At 37.6% G+C, this 17,568-nt stretch overlaps 2 protein-coding genes across 5 annotated transcripts in view; one reads left to right on the top strand and one right to left on the bottom strand.

Annotated features, from left to right (window-relative positions):
- ECM2 (extracellular matrix protein 2) overlaps window positions 1-5,664 on the top strand; it is a 37,824-nt gene extending 32,160 nt beyond the window's left edge. For all 3 annotated transcript variants that reach the window (XM_065946571.1, XM_065946570.1, XM_065946572.1), the window contains exon 10: window positions 3,775-5,664. In XM_065946571.1, the coding sequence (XP_065802643.1) occupies window positions 3,775-3,943 (169 nt within the window). In that variant the 3' untranslated portion in view covers window positions 3,944-5,664. The remainder of the gene's footprint in view (window positions 1-3,774) is intronic.
- CENPP (centromere protein P) overlaps window positions 1-17,568 on the bottom strand; it is a 227,883-nt gene that overhangs the window by 67,751 nt on the left and 142,564 nt on the right. The window lies entirely within an intron of this gene.

Here is a 17,568-nt window from a genome sequence, read left to right as displayed (position 1 = left end):
ACTGGCAAATGTTAATGATTGTTGAAGTTGGATGATAATAAGTACATAAGGATTCATTATAGCTTTTCCCCTACTTTTCTATGTTTGCAAACTTCCATGTAAAATTTTTAAAAAATAGAGTATGACTACATAATACCTAGAATCTTAGAGACACTTTCAAGTGAGACTTCAAGGCCGCAGATTATGGTGCTGTTCCGACCTCCATACGTGATTTCAAACACACTGATCTGCAGAACACAAAACCTAAGTGTATGCTAACAATAAAATTGCTTGCTTCTATCTAGATTTTTCTGAAAACAAAATTCTGAAAACATTTATTAAAACTCAGTTTCTTCACTTCTGAGGACACATTTTTCTGTGTGTGTTCTGTTTGCTGACTGAGTCATCCCCTCTACCTAAAAAGTATGAATGTCTCAAGATTAATCTGGGACACTTTCTTAGTGCAGCCAATGAGGATGACAGATCCTTGAGCTCTGTGGTCCTGTCTTTGAAGATTATACTCTTTATTCTTTTACCTATCTCTAAAATTCCAAACACAAACTTCTAAAACACAAAACAGAGAGTCAAGTTTATAGGGGAAGTGGTGGGGATGGGGAGGGCTTTATAATCAGAGTATAATTTTTTGGCTAAGATAATTCCTAGGTTGTGCCACATGGTTCTTATTGTATTTTATCAGGAGGCATAAAATATCCCACTTTTGGTGGGATATGGGTGGCAGTGGTATGATATCTCCATCATAACCTTTCTCCTCCACCACTGAACCAATGGTTTTTTTTTTTTTAACTCATGATGACACTTGCTTGCATCTGTTATTTCCTTAGGGGTAACAAAAAGGTGAATTTCTATTTTTGTCATTCTTTTCACATTTATTAAATGGAATTCCTCTGTAACCTGGAGAAGGGAATGGCAACCCACTCCAGTATTCTTGCTGGGAGAATCCCATGGACAAAGGAACCTGATGGGCTACAGTCATGGGTTGCAAAGAATCAGACATGACTGAGTGACTAAGCACATTCCTCTATAAATAATATTTTCTTATCAGCAAGGGCAAGTTCTTTACTCTGAGAGGTAAGATAATGCTCAGTTCTTTCCTTTAAATGGCCCATCATGGGAAGAAGCTGGTTACAAATTTGTAACTATGTGAGGTGATGCATATTAACTTATGGTGGTGATCATTTCAACCATACACACACACACACACACACACACACACACACACACACACACACACATCTAATCATTATGTTGTATACTTGAAACTAATACAATGTCATGCCAATCTTATCTTTATAAAATTGTAAAAAATTATACATATGCATTAACCATGGATGAAAAAGACTATAAAAGATTTAAAAAATTTGATAGTGACTGTCTCAGGAAAAAAAAAGAAGTTGGGGCCTGAATATTTTTGCTTTATTACTTTGTTTCTGGCCTTCTCTCTTTCTCTGGAGACTCAATACGAATTTATGGCTTTATATATTAAGAATGTTTCCATCAGTTGCAATTGCTGTTCTTAACTGTCTCATCTTCAGCTGAGCTCCTTTGAGCTGGCTCCTGAGTCCTTGGACAGGCCTCCATAGATCTTGGATGGCTCACTTTTACATCCCCCACTACAGACCAATGCCAGCCTTCTTCCAAAAAGCCCTAGCTCCTCTCACTGGGGAAGAGTGTTCAGAGGCCCCAGTCTGGGCACCAGGCATCTTTCTTTTAAATGTATTTTTACAGTCTCAAGGCCCTTCAGTGGACTACCAGAAATATGCATTTTTGTTAAAAAAAAAAACAAAAAAAAAACAAAAAAACAAGAACAAAAACAGTTCATACTGATATTCCCAAATCAAATTTACCATTATAGGCTGATGTATATGGTGGAGGCCAATACACTATTATAAAGCAATTATCCTCCAATTAAAAAAAAAAAAGTAAAAGAAAAAAAAATTACCATTATAGAGAAATCCTTCTGATGTAGACTTATCTTAAACTGAAAATCTAGGTTTCCAACAATAACTTACATTTATTACCTTACAATATGTAAACCTATTTTGTAAGGTAATAAATGCATACCATTATTACAACTCACAGCAAAAGTATTTAATTAAGTTTATTATGTATTTGGTAGTTCTATTTGTCCTTTGAATATGTTCCATGAAGGATGTATAGCTTAAGCACAGTAGGTTTCTCTGTAACAGTATGTCAACAATTTAATATTCAGATAGGTCTTTAGTTTGCTTTCAGTTCAGTCGCTCAATCGTGTCCAACTCTTTGTGACTCCATGGATTGCAGCACACCAGGCTTCCCTGTTTATCGCCAACTCCCGGAGCTTGCTCAAACTGATATCCATCAAGTCAGTGATGCCATCCAACCATCTCACCCTCTGTCATCCCCTTCTCCTCCTGCCTTCAATCTTTCCCAGCATCAGGGTCTTTTCTAATGAGTCAGTTCTTCACATCAGGTGGCCAAAGTACTGGAGCTTCAGCTTCAGCATCAGTCCTTCCAATGAATATTGAGGACTGATTTCCTTTAAGACTGACTGGTTTGATCTTGCAGTCCAAGGGACTCTCAAGAGCCTTCTCCCACACTACAGTTCAATTTTTTAGGAACTGCTACTTTCTACAAAATATTTTTCTATGCCTATCCCTTATACTGTATTCCATCCTTGTCCTTTGATTAAATTTTTAAATTAATTTCCTAATGATGATTCCAGTGTTATTTTTGAAACTGCTAAGCATACACATTCATATTCCATACCCCCTCATAATTATATAAACTATCATACAGAAGTATTATTCTTCTGTGAATAAGAAGAATAAGTACTATTCTTTTCTCTCTTTTTTTCTAGTCTTTACTTTAAAAAATTTTCAGTATATCCTAAATATCACTCCATATCAGTATGTAGAAAATTTCCTCTTTCCTTTTAACAACTGAATAGTACTATTAGGTAGGAACTTTATTCAACCAGTTTCTTACTGATAGACATTTGATTGTTTCTACTTCTTTATACTATAAATAATGCCACAACATGTAACTCTGTTCAAATATAATTTTGTATTTCCTAATCTAACTTTGGGATAAATCCCTAGAAATGGAATTGCTGAGTGAAAGGAATAAAATGAATATGTAATTTTGCTACATACTGCCAGATTCCTTTCCATGGGGCTGAACAGTTTCAAATTCCCTTCAGTGATGCTTGATCCTATACAACTTTATCATCAGAACATGTGAATGAGCTTTGATTTGTTCCGTGGGGAGGTGGAAAAATCTGATAAGTGAGAGTGGCATGCCAGTATCATTTCAATTTAATTTTTCTTATCATAAATGAAATTAAGCATCCTTTTATGTTCACATGTCATTTCATTTTCTCATGTGTAAACTGGTTACCAGGTATCTTTTTGTTTTTTTCTGATTTCTCTCGACTCCTAGACTTTTAGGTCTTTGTAAAGTAGCCCTTTATTTAAGTTGCAAACACTTTCTCCTACTTTGCCATTTGTCTTTTAACTTTGCATTAAAAAAAAAAAAACAACTAGCCAGTTTTTTAATCTTTTCTTCTAGTGCTTCTGGTTTCTGAGTCACACATAGGAAGATTTCTCCCTCCCTACTGGGGTATAACCATGCTTTATTCTATCAGTTCTATGACTTTATTTTTTTATATGTAGATCTTTGACTATTTGGAATTTTTTCTGGTATATAAGACAAGGATCCAATTTTATTTTAACTCCTAAATATGAAGATGGAATATTACTTCAATCCTTTATGACCTGCATGTCTATTTTTCCTTAGGAATATTCTTCCAGAACAAATTTGCAATGCTGAAGAAGATGATGATTCGACCCTGGAACATCTTCATCTTGAAAACAACTACATTAAAACAAGAGAAATATCATCCTATGCATTTTCATGCATAAGATCATATTCAAGTATTGTTCTTAAACCACAAAATATCAAGTAACTCCAAGTTTTTCTTTGTCACTTGTAAATAATACTCATATATCTGTTTTAGTAGCATTTTCCTTAATAAGAAATATAATGTCATATTAAAATGTCATTATGCTAGTCAACCTGATTCACCACTGCACAGGACAACTAAACACATATCTACAAGGTTTAGTCTTTAACGGTTTTAGTGAAGCTTTCAGTTTCACACTCTAGAAACAAGCCATCTTGTTGCAAACCTTTCTCACAAGAATAGGATGCTGTGTGCTGCTGAAGTAGACTGAGAGAATCTGCAACTAAATACGCCCTTTACAACAGACCACAGAATTTCTATTAGCTAAGAACTCCCTAAGTCTTTTAAAAAAGTATGTATGTTATGGTTCAAGACCAAGAAGTGGATGGCTGGAAAAAATGATAGGTAGAATTTATGAACTAATGTTCTGTTTATTATTCTGTTAAAGCAAAAATTTATTAATTTTCTATAAGTAATTAAGACTCTATAATACAATTATTGATATGAATAAACTTAATCATTGGCTTAGCTTTAGTTCCTTCTATTAATTACATGAATAGAATTAAAATATAATTACTATAAAGTTAACTTCCTGGTCTTGAGAATTATACTATGGTTAAGTATGTGCTTATTAACATTAGGGAAAGCTGGGAGAAGGGTATATGTGAATTCTGTATGATTTTTGTAATTTCTCTGTAAGTCTAAAAAGCTTAACAGTATTTTAAGATCACCCTCATAATTATTTGCTCAATCAAAAGATTTATGGAAAGCAGTGGAGTTTGCTTAAAATATAAGTTAACTACCCTTGACTAAACCTTGTAAATATAAACCTAATGCATACATTTAAAAAACTTGTCCCTCTGGTCATTGTTAACCTCTCCTATCTTTGACCTAATTTGCTCAAATGTATCTTTTTACTCAATATAACATATAGCTATCAGTATTCATTATGTAGTAGATCCTAACAAAATCATATCATGTATTAAAATTTTCATTATATAATGATATCTTATCTTTATTTCTAAAATAATTTGTAAAAGACACATATAGGAACCATGTTGATTTTTCTTCTTACTCTCAGTTTTCTACCTTGAAAAAACACCAGATTAGGAACTTAATTTCTAATCTTGGCCCCGTTGGGCAGATTACTCTAATTTTTCAAACTTTAGTTATTTAATCTTTTAATAGTGCTCCCACAATTCTCAGAGCCTTTCAGCCCCACTTCACTGAGCTGTTAAGAGAACCAGAGAAGAATAAAATATTTGGGAAGTGTAATATGCATAGCGAGTACACTTAATATTGCCAACCTTTCATATAAAATTGACACTAAACAGCATATTCAATCAAAGTTGATTATTACTTGGGCAGCTTTCAAGATATAGAAGTTTGATTTACCCCATTTAAGATAATGTTATTTCTAAGCCCCCTTTCTTAACATATAGGCTTTTGAGATCACAAAATGAACAAGAATAATAATATGATACAGACTGTTAGAATCAAGCATCAAAGGCTTAAGCCAGGTGGTTAAGAAGAGAAATAAAATCTTATGGAACAAAAAGTTGAGATTTATAACCGGTTTAGATATGTAGAAGCTTTACTAATTTAAACTGGCCAAGTTGAATGAAGAGAGACAAATAACAGGAAGATATGGGTATTCGTTTAACTTAACAAGAACCTTTGTGCTGTTTGAATATAAATGCATCAATATAAATGATTTAAAGCAACTTAAACAGTAAACAAAATTACTGTCAGAGGGGACTCAAACCAAATAAAGTGAGTCAAAAGAATTAGCATCCTCGACAACAGAGATGAATACTGAAGCATTCTTGCATTAATTTGTCATTCTGATTTTAATCAGATGTGTCCCAGATGCTGTTTTAGAGAGAAAGGGATGAAGAGATCAGATGAGGTCTCTGCTCTCTGGGAATGTGTGGTGTTTTAGGGCCATAAACCAGGAGATCAAACAGATAATCAAATCAACAAGTCAAGTGTGATGAAATCAGTACAACAGGGTGGTGATGTAATAAAGTATGTTGGGGTCCCAAGGCCCCTCTGCCTAGGCCTAGGGATATTCCCAGATTGTGGGTCTCTAGAGTGTGCAAATAGCAAAAGTTGCAATAAGACACTGCAATCCCCAGGAGGCTTGGAGTAACACTAGACCCAGGCACACACTGAGACCCTACTGTGCACTGAGAGATACCCTGTTGGGAGAAGAATCTCTAGAAAGGTGAAAAATCAAAATGACTGATGGAAGCTTTGTTCTTAAGTTGGAAGATGCTTTTATTTCTACTGATTATATAACTTAAAATACGAAATATATCTAGCATTGAACTTGTTTGCTTTGAAACTTTATAATGCTCTGGATAGAAGCTTTAATTTCATTTTTTAAAAGTGATAAATGTCCATATAGCAAACATTGTTCATGATATATAATGTTTATATAATGTATAACAAAGAGGTGTTCTGTTTGGCTTCAGAAGTATACTGTAATTACTAACACAGATGTACACTAAGGAAATCCTGGCCCAGTCATGGTCTGAAAATATTTAATAGCATGTCATCTTTGCACATATGTACAGGAAATACTAACTATACTTTCAATTTTGAGATTTGGCTTATTGTAGATAAAGGTATTTCAAAAAGCATTAAAGATATGATGTAGTTACAGAAACCTATAGCCTAGAATTATAAGGAAATAATTACACCAAGAATCAGGACATCTGGGTCCCCATCTTGGTCTCCAGTAATTATGCAGTCATTTTACTTTTCTGAGATCACTTGATTCAATTGCAAAATAGCATTCTTGGAACACATCAATGGTTTTCAAGCATGGCTCATTAGGAGTTCATGGTGCCCTGGGGAGGAAGCGTCCTTCAGAGAGGAAGTACACAGACTCCCTTCAGACAAAACAGCTTTGCTACCATCAGAAAGGGTTAACTGACACTGTTCCTGTCTGCCTCCCCAGCTCCCCTTATGTCTTGAAACCAATAGACAAGGTACTATATAAATCACACATCAAGTTCTAAAAGCCATGAAGAACATTCAGCCAAAGTTCCTGGTCCTTATCCTCTCCTCAGCTCCTCCTATACTTTCAGAGAACTTCACTGGAGAGCTTTGGCCTGAAGAAACATTTCTAAGTTACGAGGATTACAGCTGCCTGAGCAGAGCCAACCTCTGGGTATGCCGGGACAAGGAAGCTTAGTAGATGTGTCTGATCCTTTGGAGCTCTAGCACCATAGTGGGAATCAGTCCTGAGCACCTCTGCCACAACCAAAGCCTGCTGACCTCTGACCTAAAACACCCTGAAAGGCAGTTAGCGTGAGTGCATGTTCTATAGGATGGGTAGAACGTGGCAGTGCTGCTGCATGCACAGACTGGGATCACATCTTTGTCTCTGCCAGACTGTGTGACTCCCCATGGAGCAGGCAGGTTAGGAAGCCCCCAGCATCCCGGGGGTGAATGTGCGGCACGTGGGAACAACAGGGAGCATGTGACTGAGCCTGGACTTAACATGCATCTGCTGAATGCAGTCCCGAAAGTGCAAAGTCTGGACACCTGAGAGTGGGAAGGTGCACCCATAAATCTGAGGGTGCAGGGCGTCTGGTTTGGCAGGTGCTGTCAACAGGATTGAGAAGATACAACACTGTCTCCTTAGGCTTTTACTGTCAAGTAACTCTACATACATCCCTGAGGAGTTGGGCTTGAGAGGTTAAAGTTAACTATTCCTAGGGATGACTTCTTCTATTAACATGGAAAACACCACCCACAACACGAGTTGAAATGTGCCTCTAGTCCACATTGACACCACTAAGAGCAGTAAGGATGATTGCCTCATTCACACAGAAGAATGTGATTATTCCAGTAACTGTTCAAACTGTGTAGTCAAAACCTTTAAGTTCACTGGAAAGAGTTAATAAACTATAATGCTTGTTTCAAGATAATTTTAGATTTGGTATGTGGAAATTTAGCCACAGATGATTGGTATATAGCTAAATTAGGATAAAATCCCCAATTTTTACTGGTGCCACAGAGTGCTATAGGCAAAAATGGTTTTCCTGAGTTGACAAATTTAGATCAGGAGTAATAAAGGAGTCTGTGGTATATATGGTATAGGAAATAACTAGTACTGACTTTGGAGGAGAAAAGATCCGTAGGCTTAAACTGGGGCTTGAAATTTGAATCAGTTGAGGGGAAAGGAATAACTGACTGAAACAAACTGGCATGAGCCAAGCATAGTTGAGGTTCACCAGCGGAGGAGAGACCATACAGGAAATAAGAGGCTTGGGATGGCTTGGAAGGCCCATAGGAGGAGACCATACTTACTGCAATGAGAAATATAGGACACCACCAAAAAACTCTGAAGAGAGGTGTATGAAAGTAATGAAGGGAAAAGAGCCACCTAGAAATAGGTGGCTAATAATCTAGAAATAGAATAAGAGGGACCTACTCAGTATAGGTGACAGGAGGAACAAGCAGAAACAGGGATAGGTATGACAGAGACTTTGAAAGAAAGAAAAAAAAACACCTACATTCTCATTGCTGGAGATGAAGTCTGAAGGCAAGCTTGCCATATTTGTCATCTTCTGAGGGGCTCAATCTCAGAAGGACATTACGAACCATGAATAATTGAGAGTATGCATGCTTGCATGGCAAGTTGCGTCAGTCGTGTCCAACTCTTTGTGACCCTATGGACTGTAGCCTGCCAGGCTCCTCTGTCCATGGGATTCTCCAGGCAAGAATACTGGAATGTCTTGCTGTGGGCTCCTCCAGGGGATCTTCCTGACCCAGGGACTGAACCTCTGTCTCCTGCATCATAGGCAGATTCTTTATCACTGAGCCACCGGGAAGTCCAATAGAGAATATATTAAAAATAAAATGAACTGATTGAAGGGAGGGGACATGTGCATACCTATGGCTGATTATGTTGATGTATGGCAGAAACCAATTCAAAATTGTAAAGCAATTATCCTCCAAATAAAAATAAATAAATTTTTAAAAATGAACTGATTTGATTGTAAAAAAGAAGAGAAGAAAAGAAAAAAGAAAAGGGAAGTAGTGATCTACCATGCAAGGGATACAAAGAAGAGAAAAGCAGATTAAAAGGAGAACCGCTCTGAGTCTCAGTGATGCTGCTGAGAAACTGAGAGAAAGAGACAGTTTGGGTGAGAATATGCTGAAGTTTGGAGGTGTCACCGTGGAATTTAGGCAGGAGGATGGGAATGCACTCAGCTGGAGGGGAATCCGAAGGAAAGGTTACAATGAGGGGTGGATGAAGAGAAGGGCAGAAGCAGAACCCTAATGGGTACCAACTTTCAATTTCAAGGGGAATAAGTTTACTATATGGCTGCATCTGACTTGAGCCATATGATCTGACCTCAAGGAGCTTCCAAGGCACAAGGCAAGCTGTGTCTAGAAGCCCAGCTCCTCAGGAAGTGACTCCTCCCTTCGGTACTTGGCATCTGTCCCACCAACCTCCTGACATACAGGTCTGGTATTATGAGTTAGGTCTGCATTGATTATTTATTTGCAATGTAGGATGTTGTACAGTAGACTGGTAGAAGGTATATCATGTTTTCCTAAAATATTGTAAAACTTAAAATAAGAGACAATTCATTTCTTGAATCCTTATATTCTGTGTATTGAGTAGGTACTAATAGAACTGTTGATCCCTCAGTCTAAACGATCAGCTCATGAGTTGTCCAAAGTTGACATTAATACTACCCCTAAACAAAACAAGAAGAAATGTGCAAAATTTAAGGATTTTTAAAGGAAAAGTGATAAAGATTTATATACGGTCATATAATTAGTAAGGAATAATTTCTTATTAATATTCTCTGACATGGACATTAGAAGGCAGAGTATATTTTATAAAAAAATAAGTCATGCTTTGACAACTGATTGTTCTCCATAACAGCAATACTGACAATGTTTTCCAAAGCCATCATTTAAACAACATGAATTACTAGGTTCATAGATGCTGACATAAAAGAATAAAATACTCAAGTTCTGCTGTTTGAGTGAAACCTCAAAGGACTGGGTAAACCCTCCATGATATCTATTTCACCTCTTTCCCTTACTTAGAAAACAGAAAGTTTCCTCATAGGAGAAGTATTTACAAATTGGTAATGACTGAATTATTCATCTGTCCATAGTTTAATATGAATTTAACTTAAAATTCAAAAATATTAAAGGCATTTTGGAGTTGCAAAGAGTTGCACATGAATGAGCGAGTAACACACACACACGTATGAAAATAGATGTTTCCGGCCAGCTCTCACCTGTACCAGATGATGCCAGGGGGCCTTAAACCCTAGAAGTCTAGGATAAATGAAGTTCATCTTTTGCAATGAAAAAACAAGAACGAGTATCTTGGGTCTGAAACTGGAATCCTTATTAGCTGTGGACATGGTCACGTTATTTAGACGCTGATTTCTAGTTTCCTTGCCCATGAAATTGAGGAGAATATCTTCCTCCCACGGCATCTGTGAAGGTTAGATAAGGTGATGTCCACAACAGTACTGAGCACAAGGTGGACATCAGATGACTATCCATTCCCTCAAGGATAGGTGCTGGGAACCCAGAAGGTAGGAAAGTTCAGTGACTTATTCAAGGCTGCCAAGTCTCATAATATGGTAGATATTAATAATTTAAGGAAATGATTCCTTAGATTGTGATATATACTGGAAAAAGGAATGGGCCTCTTACAGTAGAGCAGGCGTCAGACAATGCTCTCTGTAGAGGGCTGGGTTCACGGGGGACCCTGAAGACGTGTCAGTAGCTCTCTTGAGCTTGGTGGCCTTTGTGCTGTGTCACTGCATGCTCACATCCATTGCACAGAGTAGAATGAAACCAGCTTAGAACATGTTATAAATGCAGTGTGAAACCAAAACTCAAAGAATCTAAACTATTGTCATAGACATGGGAGTAGATGAGAAGAAGATTAAAAAAATCCTGATTATAGGAAAGAAAAGTAATTTTGACTTACAAGTGTGATTTACTATAATAACATAAAACTAAAAAAAAAAAAGGAGAAAAACTGTATTTAAAATAGCCAAACGAGAAGACTACTTGATCAATAAACCTGTCCTGCAGATGGATTCCTGCTGCAGAGGTAATCCGCAAGTGGGTCTCCAGGGATATAGTAAGAGTCTGCGTGGAAGCCTCGGCCAGGTGCAGCATGCTCTGGGTAGATGGTTCTGGGGTGTGTAAGTATTTACTATTCTTGTGACATCAGCTCTGATTAAACCTACCGCAAGAGACCCAGAGGCATTGGTGAAAGACTTTTAGAGGAACTAAAATCTATGTAAATAGTGTAGTTATGTGTTAGTGTACATTTCATCCTATATGTCTTAAACAACACTTTGGCATATTACAACATATTGCTGACATGTCTTTGCTTCAACATGAATAGGAACAGTTGAAACTATAAGCCACATTGAAATCTGGTCTGTCACACGCTGTTATTTGCAAAGAGGTGAATATTTCTAATTAAATTAATAGAGCTTAGTGATCACACAACTAAAGAATAAATGACATGATTATTTCTTCTTTGACATTATGTTTCCTTTTCTACAAGAAAACGGATTAAAAAAAACTTACAGTCTAGCGTATTTTTCCCTTTGCACAAAATGTGAAGAATGTGAATCCACACAAGGGAAAGTGGACTGTATTAAAAATAACATGTGATTGCACTAAACACATATTAGTTTGGAAATGAAAAGGAATACATCATGTTACTAGAATGTCATGGTGTGTTTCTAAGTAACAGAATTTCTGTGGTCAAATAAACTTACATTAAACTAACAGATTAATGTAAGATACAAGAAAATCATTTTATAAATTGGAAACTGCTGAAAGTTCATTTGCTTTACATAAGTTGAGAATTACATTCACAATTACCAAATTTATACATGAACTGTCTGAAATATTAACTAGTGTATGATACTCAGAATAAAGAATGAATTGAAAATTGTAAATCTATTCCAAGTCAGTAGTTCTAAGTTCTAAACTATTTGAAGAATGGACCTATCCTTTGAAGATGTGATCAAAACTCTTGTTGGCTCTTCTATGGAGAAAAATACACAAACACTCCGCATATATCAACAGACTCATAAAACCCACCCTAAATGTAGAATAAGACCTTAATTAGCTTAAAATAAATTATACATGTAAATATTTCACTGCAGTTAAGGATAAATCAAAGAGTTAAAATTAATTTAAGGGAACTTATTTACCACAACTTATTCCCTTATTTCCCACAACTATTTAGCATTTATTTCCCATTTATTTAGCCATATTTTTAATGGCCATAGAAAAGTTGAAAGAACACAATGAACATCTATATATTTTCACCTGTATTCACCAATTAATATTTTGTCACCTTCATTCTATCTTTTTCACTCTTTCCACATTCATATCTATACATATATATGTATTTGTGGGATACAGGGGCTGGACCATTTGAATGTAAGTTGCAGATATAACATGTTGCCCCCGTGCTTCAGTATGAGTCTCCTAAGAACAAGGATATTTTCTTACACAACCATGAAACAATGATCACATTCTCTCACACTGTCAAACCCCAGAAATTTAATACTGATTCAGTATCAACATCCTGTCCATATTCAGAGTTCCCCAACTGTCCCACAATGTCCAAATCGCTGTGTGGTGTAGATTTAATGGCTCAAGATCTAATCAGAGTTCATTTGTCTTTAGTCTCTAGTAATCTAGAGTAGCAACTGCCAGCCTATGTGTTTCACTCCCTCACTTTCTGAAGGGATTCCAAGCCAGCTACCATGTAGAATGTCCCCTAATATACATCTGTCTGGTTGTTTAGATTTAGGCAGAATATCTTTGGCAAGAATCCCACACAGGTGATATCACGTACTTCCTTTTGCATCACATCAAGAAGCACAAAACGTTGGGCTGGCCTGTTACTGGTGATGCTGAGGCACTTGGTTAAGGTGGTATCTTCATCTCCTTGTAATTAAGAAATATCCTACAAAGTAAGACTTTAGGTCTGTGTGAACACCGTGCCATCCAATAACCTTTCATTTAGGGGCTTTTAGCTCTTATTGAAGTTCTTTGCCTAAATCAGTGACTATAAGTTTCACAGTGGTGACTTTCTAATTCTATGGTTCCTTCTGTACTCGTTTAGTTGGCATTCCTCTACAGAAGAAGCTGTGACCCTTTTGACCCTCTTTCCTTGTTACAATAAAAAGGATTTTGCATTTGATGTGTTATAATCCATTGCTACCCTTATTCTATGACGTTCACAAAGAGTTGGACACGACTGAGCGACTGAACTGAATTGAACTGAACTCAAACTATGCTTTTACTTGAGCTTCTGTGTTCTGTTCACAAGTCCGCAGTAATCTCTGTGTGCTTTTGTGCCTGCGGGTATGATGTTTCAGGCATACCTGACAATTCCATGGTCCTGATCTGTTACTTGACATTTTTCTCAGGAGCCTTGCTCCTGCTAATGAAAACTGGACCTTAGCAACACAGATTTGGAAGTTAGATGCACTCACTGCTTTTCAGTCTTCTCAGAGGAAAGTGGTAGAAAATTTATTTAAAAGAAAACCATTACTTATACTCATTCCTGAAAGCAAACTGACCTGTGAGGCATTATCTGAAAATATTTGATACCCACATTTTTATAAATCCAACTCAATTCATTTAAAAAGACTATTTATGGCATTAATTCATTTTTAGAGGAAAACATTCAACAGGATGATTGCAGGTTGTAGAAGTGAGTCCTTAGCAGCACAGGGTATAGAACAATGATAGGTGAGAGCCAGGGACCAGAAACCCATCTGAAGAAGACCACTGCCAAGAGCTCACTCATCTGCTGGAATGGCACAGAAATTCAGTGCAGTCTTTTCCAAATTGAACTTTTAAAATATGGTAAATCTGGCCTTTGATGTAAATTTCCTGTTTTTTTAAAATAACATATGCTCCGAACAAACCATAGCTGTGGGCTGGAAACTGCCCATGGGTCATGACCTACTGTATAAAGTCAATTCATCATAAACCACAGAGCCTAGTCCACCATGAGAGAGGCTTGAACATTCAAAACAGCCCATAAAATCATATCAAACCCATGAATTCTCCTCTTTCAGAAGTCTTTGAGAATACCTAGTTATGACCAACCTAGATAGCATATTAAAAAGCAGAGACATTACTTTGCCAGCTAAGGTCCGCCTAGTCAAGGCTATGGTCATGGTCATGTATGGATGTGAGAGTTGGACTGTGAAGAAAGCTGAGTGCCAAAAAATTGATGCCTTTGAACTGCGGTGTTGGAGAAGACTCTTGAGAGTCCCTTGGACTGCAAAGAGATCCAACTAGTCCATCCTAAAGGAGATCAGTCCTGGGTGTTCACTGGAAGGACTGATGCTGGAGTTTGGCCACCTCATGCGAAGAGTTGATTCATTGGAAAAGACCCTGATGCTGGGAGGGATTGGGGGCAGGAGGAGAAGGGGATGACAGAGGATGAGATGGTTGGATGGCATCACCGACTCAATGGACATGAGTTTGGGTAAACTCTGGGACTTGGTGATGGACAGGGAGGCCTGGCGTGCTGTGGTTCATGCGGTAGCAAAGAGTCAGACATGACTGAGTGACTGAACTGAACTGACTGAACTAATGTAAACAGAGGCATAGACACAAGATATGAGCTGACAAACATCATACAACTCATTAATTATTTGGCCACAATCAGCCCTACTCCTCACCCTTTGGAGTCTTAATTTGCATAAAATGATTTCTAAGGTCCTTTCCAGTACCCCAATCTCGAGAAAGCCATGGCTACCCACTTCAGTATTCTTGCCTGGTGAATCCCATGGACAGACGAGCCTGGTGGGCTACAGTCCAAAGGGTCGCAAAGAGTTGGACATGACTGAAGCAACGGAATATACACACATACATACATGCAACCAATGCTTCTTTTCATAAAATGTAAGTAAAGCCAATAATGCTTTTCTCATTTTAAAACTTATCTTGTTTAAAAGATAATAATATGCAGATTATTCACGATTCCTAAAGACTATTTATAGTAACACTAATTCTCCAATATTTAGACCAAGACAAATTTGGATAAGGCAAAACCCAAACAATAAAAAACAGACATGTAGACAAGAAATAGGTCCCCTTCAGAGGACCCTCATAGGAACCAAGAATGGAAGATTTTCTCCTCACAATACTTTAGGAAAGAGAAAGTGCACTGATATGTCTAGAACGATAATGTGCAAAAGTGTGGAGAAAAAACTCCAGTTTATATCCAAACGGTGTGTCTGTGCATGCTGGGCTGTCTATGCATTGTGAGGTAAATCTCCCCACTGGCAGCTCCAAGACTGTGGTGAGGGGTTGTGGGCCCTGGGCTGTACCTCTAGTCACAATGTCAGCAGAATAGGGAGAAGAAGCCAAAAAGACCACTCGCATTTTGGCATTATACTCCAAGGCCTATTTCTTTGCGTAAGCCTCTGACTAAAGATCACAATATCATGTTGGAGGAAGACAAGCTCAGGGCTCACAAGTGGGGAGAGGAGAGAGGCTGCAACATATCTTTAGAAAAACAACCTCACATGACGTGCCTCCCAGTTCTCTAGATAAGGTGGCAGCACCCAGCTTAGAAGCGTGGTGGTGGGGCAGACACCATGACAGAGGAGAGGCGAGGTGAGGAAGGGGTGGAAGAGGGGCATGGGAGAGGGGCACTGTGTGCACAGAGGCAAAGGCAGAGGGTGGGACGCACATGTTCCATTGCGATGAAGAGCTGCCACTCAGCCCCAGCCACGTGTTACCATGCTATATCATTATGTCTTTAAAAGGAAAGAATATACTTAATTAAAAAGATTTTATTGCTAAAAATGCTAACCATCATCTAAGCTGTCAGTAAAGTGTAGTAACAGCAAAGACCACTGACCATAGGTCACCATAAGAAATATAATAACAATGGAAAAGTTTGCAATATTGCAAAAATTACCAAAATGTGACAGAGACATGAAGTGAGCAAATGCTATTGGAAACTATTGGCCAATAGTTTCGCTTGACACGGGGTTGCCTCAAACCTTCAGTTCATGAAAAAACACAAACAAAACACTAGATCTATGAAATGCAATGAAGTGAAGCACAAGAAGGTATGCTTATAATGAGAATAAACAAATATAATAAATATAATGAGAATAAACAAATTATTGTTAACCACAGTGACCTTGATGGACCTCTAAAACATAACACTGGATGAAGAAATCCAGGCTCAAAAGAGAATGCAATGTATGATATATACATAGAAAGCTCAGGAAACTACAGTGTTTGAAGTCAGGCAGTGGCCTCCTCTGAAGAGAGAGTGATTCGGAAGAGGGGTCTGGGAGTGCTAGGATTTCTTGATTAGGTGTTTGTGAAAGTTAATTGAGCTCTACCATTATGATGTTTGTTTTTTTGGAATGTAAACTTTACTTCCAGTTAAAGTTAAAAAAACAAAACATTGTGAAGGACACAGATTTCTGCCCAAGGAGCTTCCCATTTACGGTTGCTGCTTTGATGGAACTCAGGTTAATAAAATCCAGTTCAACCTTTACAATGTCCCAATTCATCAAGGTAACAGACAAATGTTTTGAACTAAATATAACTGAATAAATATGTACATGAGCATTATAACCAAACAGGAGGCCTGCCAAACCTCAGGTGCTGCACCGAGGACAGGCCTAAAATTCTGCAGAGGGAGGTCCAGCATATGGAACTCTCTGATGTGAGGGCCACAGAAGGATATTTTATTTAACTGATGGCTGGCTGCCCTGTACAATGGAGGCACAGCACTCTTGCTATGGCTTGCTTCAACATGTGTCACTTCTCTGGGAATTGGGAACAAACAACAGCCAGATTTTCTTTGTGGGAGGAGAGAAGAAATTCTGCTAACTGCTAGAAACACGCTTTGCAAACAGGCTGGCCCCCAAATCTGCACATCATGAAGATGCTGGTTTGGTGCTACCTAGTACTGGTGAGTCTTTCTCACCAGACTTAGGAAAAAAGTCCTCTTGAAGGATGGTCTCTTAATTGATGTGAATTGGGCATTCTTTCAGGGTGACAGAGAATGTTGCTTTCCTGCTTCCACATCCTCCCTAAATGCTATGTGGTCATAGGTGATATTCTCTTGAAAAGTGAAAGTCCAAGGAGGCATCACCTGTATCCTTGAGTCTATGTTTGTATCACAGTATAAAGACTAGAAGGATTATATAGGGCCTGGTTTACAGTTCCACTGACATGCCTATGGCAGGAGTAAAAGCTTTTAAAGAAAATCTTGAGACATATGCTTGTAATAGTTTCAGTCACCAGAAGAAAATTAAGAGCATGGCTCCTTTCTTAGGTACATCTGGAGATTGGGTTTATATTTCAATAATGTACTCTTTCAGTACCCCTTTCTAAAATTGACAAATATTTTGTTAGTCTATATAGAGTGAGTTTTAAATCTGTAATGTATAAGTATTCATTCATTTAAGAATTTCATAATGTATTTTTTTCAAATCAGGTATTTCTTGAATGACTTTGACTGTACTTTCAATGGCCAGTTGCCATGAATTATTAGACTCTTTTTTTTTTTTCTTCAGAATCTTCCAGTAGACGTCTAGAGTTTA

This window comes from Muntiacus reevesi, chromosome 10 (assembly GCF_963930625.1).
Source record: "Muntiacus reevesi chromosome 10, mMunRee1.1, whole genome shotgun sequence".
NCBI lineage: Eukaryota > Metazoa > Chordata > Mammalia > Artiodactyla > Cervidae > Muntiacus > Muntiacus reevesi.
The sequence above is the reverse complement of the archived record's forward strand: the minus strand, read 5'-3'. Positions and strand labels throughout refer to the sequence as shown.